At 32.9% G+C, this 15188-nt stretch overlaps 2 protein-coding genes across 2 annotated transcripts; one reads left to right on the forward strand and one right to left on the reverse strand.

Moving 5' to 3' along the window:
- Positions 1-7825: 7825 nt before the first annotated feature.
- LOC11416744 (actin-histidine N-methyltransferase) lies at positions 7826-11473 on the reverse strand. Its single transcript, XM_003630887.4, has 5 exons — positions 11062-11473; positions 10788-10954; positions 9793-10092; positions 9398-9661; positions 7826-8422 (listed from the first exon to the last, which is right to left on the reverse strand). The coding sequence occupies exons 1-5, from the start codon at positions 11399-11401 to the stop codon at positions 8045-8047; spliced, it is 1449 nt and encodes a 482-aa protein (XP_003630935.1). The 5' UTR covers positions 11402-11473; the 3' UTR covers positions 7826-8044.
- A 292-nt stretch (positions 11474-11765) lies between these two features.
- On the forward strand, positions 11766-14747 carry LOC11411158 (pentatricopeptide repeat-containing protein At4g21300). Its single transcript, XM_024773429.2, has one exon. The coding sequence runs from the start codon at positions 11934-11936 to the stop codon at positions 14568-14570; it is 2637 nt and encodes an 878-aa protein (XP_024629197.2). The 5' UTR covers positions 11766-11933; the 3' UTR covers positions 14571-14747.
- The last annotated feature ends 441 nt before the right edge of the window (positions 14748-15188 follow it).

Raw genomic sequence — 15188 nt, forward strand, 5'->3', positions numbered from 1 at the left:
TTTACGAGACTTTTTTCGCACAAAGGGCACGACGGCTTGTTTACCTTACAAAATCACTATATATGAACTCATTTTAATTTTATTTTTTTTGCTTTCGCACCGGTTTCCGACTTTACTTGTTTATCTTAGAATAAGTTGATTATTTTTACCTTAGAAAACTTATTCTAAGGAGAACACTTATCTCCGAAGTTGATTATTTTTTTACCTTACTTGTTTACCTTATACTTAGTGATTTTAGGTATAATTTTTTGTGTTCTCCTTAGAATAAGTTTTATGAAAATATGTAAAAATAATTCTCATTAATTAAAAATTATGGAGAAAATAAAAAGGAGAACAAATTGAATGCAATTTGCATTTAATTTTACATTGGAAAAGATGATTTGTTTGAAAAAACGTAATAATAACATAAAAGTTGATCTTTTTTGCTTATATCTTAAGACGGAGGGAGTAGGTTATGGAGTTGTTGTCAAGGCATCATCATCTATGATGGAAATAGTCTTAGCTGCGGTTTTTTTCTTTCTTTTCAGTCATTGAGTCCAAAAAAGTACATTCAAATCTATACATTATCGCATTATGAAGAGAATGGCTCGCATTGCGAGCTATGATATTATGTCAAAATTTGCACCAAAAATCACAAATTTTAATAGGTGCATTACAGTGCCCATATACATACATATATATATATGGTCATGCAAATGGGCGCCCTTGATCAAAACATGAGAAACAATGTTGCACAACTATGCAACATGCATGTAGTGCCGTGCAAGCGCGAGATGTGTTGATGTGAGGATTTCAATAAAAAAGTACGTTTCTGCATTGTTATCATTAAGCTCAAATTTTTACATTCCACAAAAATACAGGTGTTTGTTTCACCTCCAAAAATTTAATTCCCAGAAATTTAGGATGGGAATGATTTATTCCCATGTTTGGTAGACATGCAAAAAAAAAATAATTTCAAGGAATTAATTATTCTAAGGAACTTTTTTTTCAACTACACTACCCCATTTTCATTCCCAGCAAAAAAAAGGATGGGAATAAGTAATTCCCAGCGGTTAACTCTCTCTCTTTTTTAAAGGCCATTTATATCCTTTAAATGACCGCATGTTCACTACACATATTAACCAATAAATGTGCCACATTTGTCTTATATGATAAGGATGTTTTGATAATTATATAATTTCTTTAAATAAGTATTCCTAGGAAAATAAATTATCAACCAAACACAATTGTTAAACATTCCTTAGAATAAAATTGACGTGTGATATTCCAAGGAAAATCCAATCCTGGATATAATTTTTTGTAACCTTTAACAAACGCCCCAGTATGGAGTCTTAGGTGGTTTTGGTATCAATAAGTCTGCAATTTTATCTTCTTCGGAGATACGAAGACTATAGAGTTTTATGTTGTCTTTGTATCATTGAATCCAAAAAAGTTATATTCTTGAACAACACTGGGCTCTAAATTTTTATGTAACTTTTGTATTATTAAGTTCAAAATTTTATATTCTAAAAAATGCGGGGGCTATTAATTTTTATTTATCTTGGTATCTTTAAGTGTTTCGAAATGGGCCAGGGCTCAACCCATGAGTGAACCTGGACACCTTTCACAACTAATACGCAGGTGGAGCACAACATGGACTCGTCATAGTCCGCACCAGAATAATGACACGTCAAAGGGATCCAGACAGTTCATGGTGGATCAAATTATAACTTTCCCTCATCTATCTCGGATCATAGAAAGTTCATCATAAGATTACTTTCCAAGATCACAAAACATGGGAGAACTACTCACTCATCGCAATGATTAGTTCGCTAAATAAAAATAAAGACAAAAAAAATAAAATAACAAGATTTTATTGAAAATATTAACAAAGTACAAGAGTTTAGATTCTATGTTGTATAGTGGTGAGAAATCATGTTAAGGTTTTCCCTTTTGCAAGGCTTTACTTCGACGTTTACAAGCGATCATCCAGATACTACAGAGAAAAACCAATAAATTAAAGTATTTAGGTTTTTACGGTCGTAACCGGGTTACGAGTGGTCATAACGGCTACTGAATTCAAAGTTTTGATTATGACTTCCTTGCTTCTTTGTTAACGTTTTTTGAACTAATAGCCACGAATTATAAAGTGTTTTCAATTTATTTACCACTACTTGGTCATCAAAATTCATATTTTGAAGTGATTCCAACATTTTTGTACTATTTCTTCATATTCCTCTTGAACTATCTATTTCTTTAAAAACAAGAGAAAAATATAGTAAAGTGCAAATAAACTATAGATCAAAAATATTATTCATCAAATAAAACTTACCTTTTTTGACAAAAACATCATGTTTTCAAACTCCCTCATGCTTGAAGATTCTCAAAGAATATGGGATATTGAAGTTACTATCCACACTAATCTGAATATGAATATTTTTTTTCTAAAACATGGAGATGTAGTATCCTAATCCTACCTAGATCATACTATTTTTTTTTTTTTTTTGAGTAAAGATCATACTCATTGATATCCCTCCCTCTCATGTTACATGGACCAATTAATTATTCTGTTTTTAATTTAAATTTGACGTTTTAAATTTAATCAATTCTTCTGTTTTACGGCACCGGTTAACTTCTTTTTTTTTTTTTGGTCAGATAGTCTAGTGGCTAGAATTCACCTTATAAGGTGGATAAGTGGGATGATCGGGGTTCGAACCCCAACCCCTGCATATAATGCATTGTCCTACCAACTGAACTATGTCTAACCGAATCAATCCTCGCCCCAAAACAAGATTTACATATATAATGATTGTTTATCATAAAATATGTCTCTCTTGTCATAATCATCAAACGACCCTAACGCTGTTGCTAATCCTAATCTGAAACTGAAAGTTCTAAAAGACTAAAATAACTATGATTCTCAAGCATAGTATTAGTGATTGGATTATATAGGTCAACTGCTTTTATATTTGTTTTTCTTTTTCAAAGTTCTTCTAGTTGACTGGCCGTTCTTCTAAATGAACTGAACCTTTCACACGTTTATAATTTATGAATCATTGGCAAAATAATTTGATGCGTTGCAAATAGACCACATACAATTCACGGTAATTTAATCCTCACAATTTACACAGTAAAATTTTGGGAATACACCGGAACTAGTTAGGCAGCCTAAGATTTTGAAATCACAGAATAAGAGAAAATTGGAGCAACCACATTAAATTTTTATAAACAGATTTGACCCAAAATAAAATTGAATATTAGATCAAGTGGGTATTTTTCTTTTGAAAGAATGGTGAAGTGGGTATTGCATATCATAAAATATGAATCAGACTTGGTCAGTTTCTATTGGCTCACGTGGCTTCTCCTGTTGTCGTTTTAGATATCGTGGCCATGGATAGAGGTGTCAGAAATTTTGAGTTGAAGCAATTTTATGTCGTGGAAACCATTACTATCACACCAGGAAAAAATATGTGAAATTTGCTGACGTTTCGCTATCATCATCAATCAATTTCAATATTTAATTTAATTTAATGGATTTGGATTAACGGTATCACACTATTCCTATTCTAATTTGGCGGGTTTCTTCCACGTGTTTGTTCACCCTTCAGTCTTACAAAAAAAAAAAATCAATCTCAATCATTGTAATTGACCGATGATACTCCCTCATTCCCGCAATAGATGACCTATTTGAAAATTTGCAATTTTGAGCTAGTTTACTTTGACCATATATTTCTACTAATATACATAGATAAATAATATCATATAAGACGTCGTTAGATTCGTCTCGATGAGTATTTTCAAAATATCAAATTTTCATGATTTTTTCTAACATATTATTCAAGATATTTAAGCTCAAAATTATGCATTGGAATGCGTAATGGAGTCAACTTTGTCATGTATTAAGGGACGGAGGGAGTAATTTTTTGGGATATTAACCACTTTGGAACCTTAACGTGTAATGAGTAGTCATGATAGTATTGTATCAAAATTTTAAGGGAAATGTTAACCAATGTCTCCGGGGCAGTGGTTAAGGAATTATAAAAAGAAATATTGTATTGAAAATTGTGTATTCTATTTTTTGAAAGTTAAAAAATTCAATGCAAAATTTGACATTTCTTTCTACTTTTAGTTCCTTAACTAGTGCCCTGGTTAACAATATCCAAATTTTAAAATAGTTTTTGATTGTGTTACTAAATAGTCTCTTACGCTAAAATAATCTCTTAATACTTACAGTAACGCTTTTTCATATAAGGACTAAAATGACAATAAGTAAGTACTTATAAAAACTGATATGACAATAACCAAGTTTTTTTTTTTGACAAGGACAATAAGTAAGTATAATAAATGACTAATATGTCAGTATTAATGAAATATTTTAACATTATAGACTATTTTGACTAACGAATTACACAATCAGAAACTATTTTAAAATTTAAACACATCAATGAACTTTTCTGACTACTCATTACACGTTCAGAGACCAAAGTGACTATTACCCCTAATTTGGTTTAGAGGAATTGATTAATACTTTTTATTTCATTTAGTTATTTTATTATAGGAATTTTTTTATGGTAAAATGATATCGGGATCAAAGTAGAGAAGACTTTGGAACTCAAAAAAGGCTTAACTCGAACGACACCTTTCATGTTTAATTTTTTTTTTGAAACGGAAAATTATTATTAACCAACAATCCTGTGCAAGAAGCACTAATAAGTTCGGATGGAAAAAAAACATCAACAAAGAGAAATCGATTGCCATATAAACGATGGCTCGAACAAAACCTCTAAATTTTCTATTCGTTTATTAGGTGATTATGTAGGTGAAGGTTGATATTTGTACTATATATATATATATATATATATAAAGGTAATAGAGGATTTTGAGCTGATTTTTTCATTGTTCTTATTATACTTTTAAACAATTTTTTTCTATAATAAAGTTACTTTTTCAAAGGAATAATGTATATTGTCGATGTTATTAAGAAACAATTAATTTCTATTATATTTACTATATTGTTAGTGTCATTGAAAAAATAAACATGATTGGTTGAGTTTTTTTATTTATAATTTAAAAGTTACAAACAATTATATATATACTTTTAATCAAAATTAAATTTTTATAAAAAAAATCATAATTTACAAACGTTAGCGCAATAAAAAGTGTTTGTCTCTCTGCTACTATATAGAATATAATGAGTTCTTGCACCCAAAAAAAAAAAAGACGGAACACTTTTTAATAGAAAGAGACCAATTTTGTTGGTCCTCGTGAGCATATTTAAGTTGGAAAGGACAATGCATAATATATGCAAGGTTCTAACCCCGAACACAAAAAAAAAAAGATCAATTTTGTTGGCGTGATTTAATATTTGAGAACTTTAAAAATAATTGCTCAAAATAAAATCTTGAAAAATAATTTCATTAATTAAATTTATAATTAAAAATTAAAGAGAATTATTGCACCTGTATGTTTTTATCACATGAATTTTGCGAAATTTATGTCATTCTAAACAATAATAATTCTTGACCAAACAAAATAATATAATAATTGATTGATGCATAAAAGTCATAAAAGAATTATTATAGTTTTTATAAATTTTAAAAACATGAAATTTAAGTTTTTATTTTCTCAAACAGTCAAACTCTCTTGTATAAAATGAATCCATCTAGAATTATGCTTATAAAATATAACTTGAGTTATATTTTTTGGTCACAAATACGACTGAAGTTTACAACAATTTGGTGTGGCATTTTTGTGTGTGAATTACATATCTCTGAATGTAACTGTTGAGATTTTTTAATGGTGGCCGAAGTTCGAACCCCGGATCTTAAATATATTATATATTATTTGTACCAATTGAGCTTAAGTTACGATGACGTAATTGTTGAGATTAATCATTTGAGTTGAATATCAATATAAGAGTTAAATTTTAATATTGATGTAACACATGACCATAATTCAAACTGAAAGAGAAATCTTATCTTTGTATCATCCAAATGCTATTACCGTGGCATGACTTTGGCGTTTTGAATTAAAATTGCATGAAAACAACATAGTGATGAGATTTTGCGTATGGTCCTTTTGGTAGGAAATCATAAAATACTCATTTAGTAGCCACACGTGTTTTCAAACTTGGCTTCAAAAGAGGAGTCTTAATAGAGATTATTTTCATTTCCAATGTAAATAAATATTTGATTTGACTTGATTTATTGCATTATTTTATTTTATTTGTTTTTTATTTCCCTGCGTGGCATATATATATATACATGGTATCCTTGAATAACCTTATACCAAGACAAACAAATCTGACTAGATTTTCAGTATTGTTTAGAAGAGAGAGAAGAGAAAAGAAGATGGAATTCAAGAGCAACAACAACAAGAGTGATGAGGAGGTGTATGCAGGTCTTGCTGTTCATAGCCAAGTGATCAAAATCAAGGAAGAAATCGAGAAAATCAAACAACCATCATTGGAGGCAGAGTTATATATGAGGAGACTCAAAGATGTGAAGCGTCTTCAATCTCGTTCACCTCTTGGATTGGCAGAGAGGACTATCCTTCTCAGTCATTCTTAGAGAGAGATTAACTAGATACATAGATTCAGACAGGCATAGTCCTAGGGTTAGCCATAGTGAGACTTTGTTTGTTCTGTCTGTTTCTTCCTTTCAATTTGAGTAGTTTATGTTTCTTAGAGAACTTTTTGTACATGGTTTTGATGGGTATGGTTAATTAAATAGTACATGGTACATGGTTTCTCTAAATTCTCTCTTCTTACTGCTTTATTTATTCTGTTGTTATGATTATGTCTATTTGGCTTCAATATTTTCATGTGCAGCGTATGTGTGTTTTCACGAATATTTTTGTTCGGCAATGTCCAATGTTATTGTGATCAAACACAGAGTGTGGATTTTGTTCAGTTTATAACCTTGACCAACAACAAGACATACGTGTTGTTTATTACGTTTGTGCGTGTCAAGCCAACAATCAAAATTGTTGTTGAGGCGTTGTAATTGTGACGTATGATTTTTGATGTTTACACTTCTTCTAGGCCAAAGAGATTTGTTCCGGAATTAGATTATTAGATCTACACGGAAACTCATTATACACTAACACGTGATACAAATCATAGCCTCCACGTATTCAAACACATTCTCTGGTTCTTCTTATTCATGTGAGACAGACACTGAATTATTCAAATAAATACTCTATGTACACGTAATTTTCTACAGTCTTAATTTTTTCCAGTTGGGGTACACGTGTCTATATTTATATATGAAATCTGACCGTTGGCATTCGATTTGCCATATTATTTTTTCCCCAAAGGCCAAATGTTATTAAGGGGTAATACTTTGTTGATATTGAGGTGTCAATGTTTGGCCAACCACAATGTCATAGGTGTGCAAAAGAACAAAAAATTGCTTGTTAGTGATAGAGAAGAATTTTGTTATTTTATACACTTGTGACATTATAGTTGACCAATATCGTACCATCCATAAGTTTACCCACTTTGATTGAAATCTTCCACTTTTGTGTACTATAGTGATAATAATACTTTGTTACTTCTTCAAAACCCGAAAGGAAAAAAATATTATTAGTAATCACTCAAATGTATGTTTTTATTTTGTACAGTTTTAAATCATTGCTCTTAAATCTCGTATATTTTTTTTGCTTAAAATACAAACCATAAAATCAAAAACTAATTGAGGATTAAACAATAGAATATTTTTTCTCTAAAGCAAAGGTAGAATATTCCATTTAATCATTACTATTACACCTTTTCAGTCTTCATATCTTGATATCCTGCTTGATTTCCGTGGAAAACTAACTAGTCTTATCAATGATATTGACTGTATCAGGAAAAAAAATCAATGATTGATTGCACTATGAAGTCATTTTTATGTATGAATGTTTCTTCATAAATATCAATAATAACTTTTGAGATGGTCTCACTAATTTTGATATTTCTAAAGTGAAATACTGAAGAAAAAAAAATCAAATGACAAAAAGTATTCAATGTCACTTAAATAAAACAAAAGACACGAGTTTCACGACAGAAAGTGTTCAATGCCACTTAGCCTTCAGCAGTGACCGTTTCCTTTGATGAAAGAAGCTTTACCTTCCTTGAGAGGTTTTTCATTACATCTATAATTACAGACTTCTTTTGGATTCTGAACTGAATGGCTAATTCTGTTGAACCTGAAGCACCCTGCTTCAATAAAGATTCATCATCCATTAATTTGGTGGGAAAGTGTCCTAGTGCAATGACACACAGAGCAATCAAGGTACGAAATACAGCAAGGTCATTTGCAACACCAAGAGGAGCCTCGGCATTTAAAGACTTAAGTGTGTTGAGGTCATGCTTTTGTACACTCGCCATATCACTTGCAAGGAGTACTCTTAGTGCAGCCAACAAACGACCTTCTATTATTTCTTGACCACCTAAGCTCACCTGTTACATGAAAAAAGTAAATCAAATTAGGACCTTATTGTTCTTGTGCTAACATCAACCAATTGATATGAAAGTTTTGAGAAGTTGGGTAGCACAACTGATTTTAGCCAAGGGTTGAATAAGTTAAGAGGATTCAGGTTCAAACCCCGGTGAAAGAGACAATACTAATATAACTAATTACCAATATTTGCTTTAAAAACATTACTATGAAAGTTCATAGTTATTCTATAGGAAGGCCTTAATGAACTGAGGGAAAACATAATACGTAAAAATAATGGATTATGGACGTAGTATTGATGCATCTACAGAGAAGAGATTAAACCTTTCTGCAAAGTACAGTAAGCTTATATAATAGAAAGAGTTGTGTTTTTTTACATACAAACTTGACATCAAAATTAAACAATTTAGATCGTTAAGTATATATGGTCAATTACATTCATTAGATGATTGATGAAAATAAAAATGTGTTGTAAGTTATTAACCATCCACTAAACACAATTAACTGCGATTTTGAACGTCATTATACATTATTTTTCAGGTTTTCCAACACACACAAGCACACATATTCATATATCCATATATTAATCATCCAAACTGGATTCAAATACACATGATTTTAAGGTGTTCAAATATTTATATATGATATTCATTAACCACAATTTGTGTTCACACATACTCAAATGAACATCGAGGTTAATGACATTCAAAATGGTTGTTAACGGTGTTGAGTAGATGATTAATGAATTGCAACAACTTGTTATATTTATATTTATTAACGATTCAATGGACGTAATTAACCACATACTTTAACAGCGCTAACATTCTAAATATTTGTCAGACTTTTATGTCAAGTTTGTGTGTCAAAATGTCATTTCTTTAATAGAAAGAGTAGGAGCACTTATTTAACATCCAATAGTAGTTTTCAAATTTAAATAGTAGTAACTAAATACAGCTATAGAATTTTGTGGAAGATACCTTGAGATCTGGAGTTTCTCCAGCTAGATTTAGCTGAGATAGAATAAGTTCCTGCCATGGAGCAGGTGTGGAGAAATTTGGTGAAGAAACTCCAGCTGCCATGCTCGCAGCATCCAAAAGAGCACCATCATATTTGAGCTCGATACAGTCATAAGGGTTTGACTGTATCACAAATCCATAATCAAGAAGGAAAAGATCATTGCTTAAACATCCATAGCAAAGTAATAAAGGATCGTCTTCCTTGATTGCTTTCTCAGCCACAACCTAAGACAAATATTGAATTCCTCAGCAAAGAAAAATCCAAAGAATAATTGTTTCTAAAAGCAGAATTTGACGTTTGAGCGCGTGTGTGTCTGGGAGAGGAGTCATGAAGGAAAGAGTATGAAATAACATGCCTTCACCCACATCTTTGTGCTACCAGTTTCTTGTTCTTGAACAATTCTAGCATTTGGATTGAAACTATGATTACACATGTCAATTAGAGGGAGCATCATGGGGATGTCAAAGTTTATCCCATTTGATTGCTTGTTACCATGTAACTTGAATGCTCTAGATGAAACTGCTGACATCGCCCATCCAAGAGATGAAGCATCTACTTCTTGGCCACCAAAAGGATGCTTATCTGGTGTAAGACCGACTAATGCATGCTTGACTTTTTGCTCAAAATCAAGAAGAAACCGGCATCTTTTGTTTACCTGTCTCGTGATTCATGAATTTGACAAAATTAGCTGCCAGACTGCAAATCCGCAAGGCATTAAAAAAATTAGACTTAATTGCACTTTTGACATCCCATAAATACAATTGGAGATATACTAAGCAGATATACTATGCGGACCCGAATTGCTCATTTCAAAAGTGGGGGACAAAAATAACTAAATCGCGATAATTAGGAGTCAAAAGTGCATTAAGCCGCATAATTAGTAGACAGGGAGATAGACAATTGTAACTTCTGGTGTTGGTCACAAATGCTGGATATCTTAAGAATATTTCAAATGTTTCAAAGAGAACAAGTTGCACATTGCTCTTGTGAGGACTGAGAGAAGTAATAAAAACCTACCAACATTATTTACTCCGGTTTTTACACAAAAAATATTGTTTTTTCTCTTCTCCTCTATCTCCATTTAACTTAAGCCAAGTGAGTAGTGACTCATATCCCCGATAGAAAAGTGAAAATAGATGCATTAACCATAGTTCAAAAGATTCTTAATTATATGCGGTATACTTATATGCATTTCCCTAGTCAAAATGAAGATGAACAAAATCATATTTTTCTTTTCTTGATTAGCAATCTGCACTGCAGTGCAGAGAGGCCACTAAGCATTATACTATTTATTTATTTTTCTTCATATAAACATTTAGTCCAAAATGATTAACAGTAAGTAAAGTGTACCTGGTGAAGAATAGGAGCATACTGCAAATTCTTGATGTCTTCCCCAGGAAAGAAAATAGGAAGAGTGTAAGTTTGTGGGAGATTACTGATGTATGGCCACCAAAAAGATCCAAGTTTTGCCCTTTCAAGAAGAAGCTTCAAACCCAGTTTCATTGACCACAATTCATCTGCCAATTTATTCAACATCGACAATTATGTTATTTCTTTCTAGAGTCTTGTTTGGATAAACACTTATAACATAAATTCTTATCATACAGATACAAATTTTACTTACCGGGAACATGGGAGGTTAATTGAAGGAGGAGTGAGTGAGAGTTGTCATCGTGATTGAAGTGCAAAGGAATGTGTTGAGGAAGAGCAATTAGGTCAGTACCAATTGGGATATCTTCCTTAGCCACTAACCCTAAACCATTTGAGGAATCTAGTTGTGCTATCTTCACAGCACGGTGAACGAATCCACCTTCTCTTGTTACCCATTTGATGAGATCGTGTGGATGAGGAGCTATTCGTGATGAAGATGAAGTTGAAGATGAACATGTTAGTGGACGCACGTGACTCAACGACGATGACATTAACATCGCCGTTTTCCAACTACCACCACCAACTATAACCATATTAACCAAGTTCAATACCCTTTCTTCACTGCTGCTACCTTCTCCCTTCAGTGTTAAACATTCATTTAACTTATTATTTTTAGTTTATTTTGCTAACCACTTTTTTAATCCTTTAACTTAGTATTTATTTTTTATGTGCAAATTGGTCCCTTGATTTATTAAATTGTCATTTTAGTCTCTTGAATTGACAATGTCAATGCAAATGTGGATCTGATTTTTATCATAAATGGATCTATAATTGAAAACATTGAGAGTGTTGAATGAAAACACTCACAAAAATAAAAATTGGATTGAAACCACATTTTTAACGGTTTCAATGGATCAACAACTTAAACATCAGAAATAAGTTTAAGGATAAAAAGGTAATCAACCTTAACTTTTCTAATGCTGAAAATAACACTTACCTCCCCTCAAATTTATCTAAATAACACTCTCACCCTCGCTTAGGTTTCATTTCTACTTCTTTTGTTTCCTTTCATTCAGCAAAACATAAATGGGTTCGTCTGCCTAAGCAATTGTTCTGTTTTGTGCCATGAACAACTACAAACTGGGAACTAATTTCCACAAAATATATACAACTACAAATCAAGTCAAACACGTTCTCTCATTTGATAGTAATGTTGCATTTAAACAAACCCGAAAATTATCTTATTTACAACCCAAACAAAAACAAGAAACTTCAACTTCCAACACAGCAACCACTTCCAACAATGTCTTGTCAAAATCACGTCTTTTCGAGGAATCTCTTGCAGCCCAATTGGAATCTATGTTCAGAGCTTTTCCAAATTCAGATGCATCGTTGGTTAAACAACAAGTTAGACAAATTCATGCTAAGGTACTTGTTTGTGGCATGAATGGTAGTCTTACTTTGGGTTCAAGAATGTTGGGTATGTATGTTCTTTGTAGAAGCTTCAAGGATGTTGGTAACTTGTTTTGCAGGCTTCAATTATGTTATAGTCTTCCTTGGAATTGGTTAATAAGAGGTTTTTCTATGTTGGGTTGTTTTGATTTTGCATTGATGTTTTTCTTTAGGATGTTGGGTAGTAATGTTGCACCTGATAAGTATACATTTCCTTATGTGATTAAAGCTTGTGGTGGTTTGAATAATGTGCCGTTGTGTAAGATGGTTCATGAATTGGCCCGGTCTATGGGATTTCATATGGATTTGTTTATTGGTAGTTCTTTGATTAAGTTGTATACGGATAATGGTTATATTCATGATGCTAAATATCTGTTTGATGAATTGCCTGTGAGAGACTGCATTTTGTGGAATGTCATGCTTAATGGTTATGTGAAAAATGGGGATTTTAACTCAGCATTAGGAACTTTTCAGGAAATGAGAAACTCTTGTGTTAAGCCTAATTCTGTTTCGTTTGTTTGTCTTTTGTCGGTGTGTGCTACGAGAGGAATAGTTCGTGCAGGTATTCAGCTTCATGGTCTTGTTATTAGGAGTGGGTTTGAGTCTGATCCACAGTTGGCAAACACAATTATTACAATGTACTCCAAATGTGGGAATCTGTTTGATGCTCGCAAGATTTTTGATATAATGCCACAGACTGATACAGTTACTTGGAATGGTTTGATTGCTGGATATGTACAGAACGGATTTACAGACGAGGCTGTAGCTTTGTTTAAAGCAATGGTGACTAGTGGAGTCAAACTAGATTCAATCACATTTGCAAGTTTCCTTCCTTCGGTTCTTAAATCCGGGAGTCTAAAATATTGTAAGGAAGTTCATAGTTATATAGTGCGGCATGGGGTGCCTTTTGATGTCTATTTGAAGAGCGCTCTTGTTGACATATATTTCAAGGGTGGAGATGTGGAGATGGCGTGCAAGACTTTCCAGCAGAATACCTTAGTTGATGTTGCAGTTTGCACGGCTATGATCTCAGGCTATGTACTCAACGGGCTGAACGTTGAAGCTTTAAACCTTTTTAGGTGGTTAATTCAAGAGGGAATGGTGCCTAATTGTCTGACTATGGCTAGTGTTTTACCAGCTTGTGCTGCTTTGGCGTCTCTGAAATTAGGGAAGGAATTGCACTGCGACATTCTGAAAAAAGGACTGGAGAACGTGTGTCAAGTGGGATCTTCCATCACATATATGTATGCGAAATCTGGAAGATTGGATCTTGCATATCAATTTTTCAGAAGAATGCCTGTAAAAGATAGTGTGTGTTGGAACTTAATGATTGTAAGTTTCTCACAGAATGGGAAACCAGAACTGGCCATCGATCTTTTTCGTCAAATGGGAACGAGTGGAACAAAGTTTGATTCTGTGAGCCTATCAGCTACTCTCTCTGCTTGTGCAAATTATCCAGCACTCTATTACGGGAAAGAGTTGCATTGCTTTGTGGTAAGAAACTCATTTATCTCTGACACATTTGTTGCAAGTACACTGATAGACATGTATTCCAAATGCGGAAAATTAGCTTTGGCTCGGTCTGTATTTGACATGATGGATTGGAAGAATGAAGTTTCATGGAATAGCATAATTGCTGCCTATGGAAACCACGGTCGCCCTAGAGAATGCCTGGATCTATTCCATGAGATGGTAGAAGCCGGGATTCAACCTGATCATGTTACTTTTCTCGTTATAATGTCGGCTTGTGGCCATGCAGGCTTAGTCGACGAAGGTATATACTACTTCCGTTGCATGACTGAGGAATACGGAATATGTGCTAGGATGGAACACTTTGCATGCATGGTAGATTTGTACGGTCGTGCTGGTCGTTTGCATGAAGCATTCGATACCATAAAGAGCATGCCATTCACCCCAGATGCAGGTACTTGGGGGTCACTTCTTGGAGCTTGTCGGCTTCATGGCAATGTTGAGTTGGCTAAACTTGCTTCAAAACATCTTGTTGAATTAGACCCGAACAATTCTGGATACTATGTTTTACTTTCAAATGTACATGCTGGTGCTGGTGAGTGGGAAAGTGTTCTTAAGGTTAGAAGTTTGATGAAGGAAAAAGGGGTTCAGAAGATACCTGGATACAGCTGGATTGATGTCAATGGTGGCACTCATATGTTTTCTGCTGCCGATGGATGTCACCCACAATCTGTTGAGATCTATTTGATTCTTAAGAATCTTCTTCTTGAGTTGAGAAAACATGGTTATGTTCCTCAACCTTATCTTCCGCTGCACCCACAAATCATGAGCAATAATTGAATGAAAATTAATTCATTTATTTGATATTCTCATTTCTCGCCATCAGTCGTAACAAATATTACTTGATGCAACACATGTTATTTATGGGTATGCTTTCAGTCACCCCTTATGCTGCTAATTATCAAGTTGTGAATATCATCATCATATGAATTTTGTAGCACTAACATATTATTTAAAGTTATACTTCAAATAACATTACTTGAATGCAATAACTGCTTAAGAGCTGACCCTCACTTGATTTAAAATATTCATGTATTTGTGAAATTTTGTCTGTTATTCTTGCAACTTCTATGTTCCTTCTTTTTACTCAAATTCTTCTTCCTGAATCTGTCATGTTCATTGATTATTTCTAGAACACGATTACTTCTCAACTCTTTTACTTTTCAACTATTATTTTGGTATTTTGGTGAACCTGTACGACTATCTAAATTTACCACTTATTTTTTTCATACATTATAAGACATCAAGTAGAATTTATTGAGGTATAACCACCTTGATCCGTATAAAAGACTTGCTAAATTCATTACCCTTCATTTGATTGTGTAAGTCCTTGCCATCTGAAACATGTTTAAGTCTTTTTTTTTTTTTTGATAGAATGTTTATAAGTCTTTCTATGTT

This window comes from Medicago truncatula, chromosome 8 (genome assembly GCF_003473485.1).
Source record: "Medicago truncatula cultivar Jemalong A17 chromosome 8, MtrunA17r5.0-ANR, whole genome shotgun sequence".
NCBI lineage: Eukaryota > Viridiplantae > Streptophyta > Magnoliopsida > Fabales > Fabaceae > Medicago > Medicago truncatula.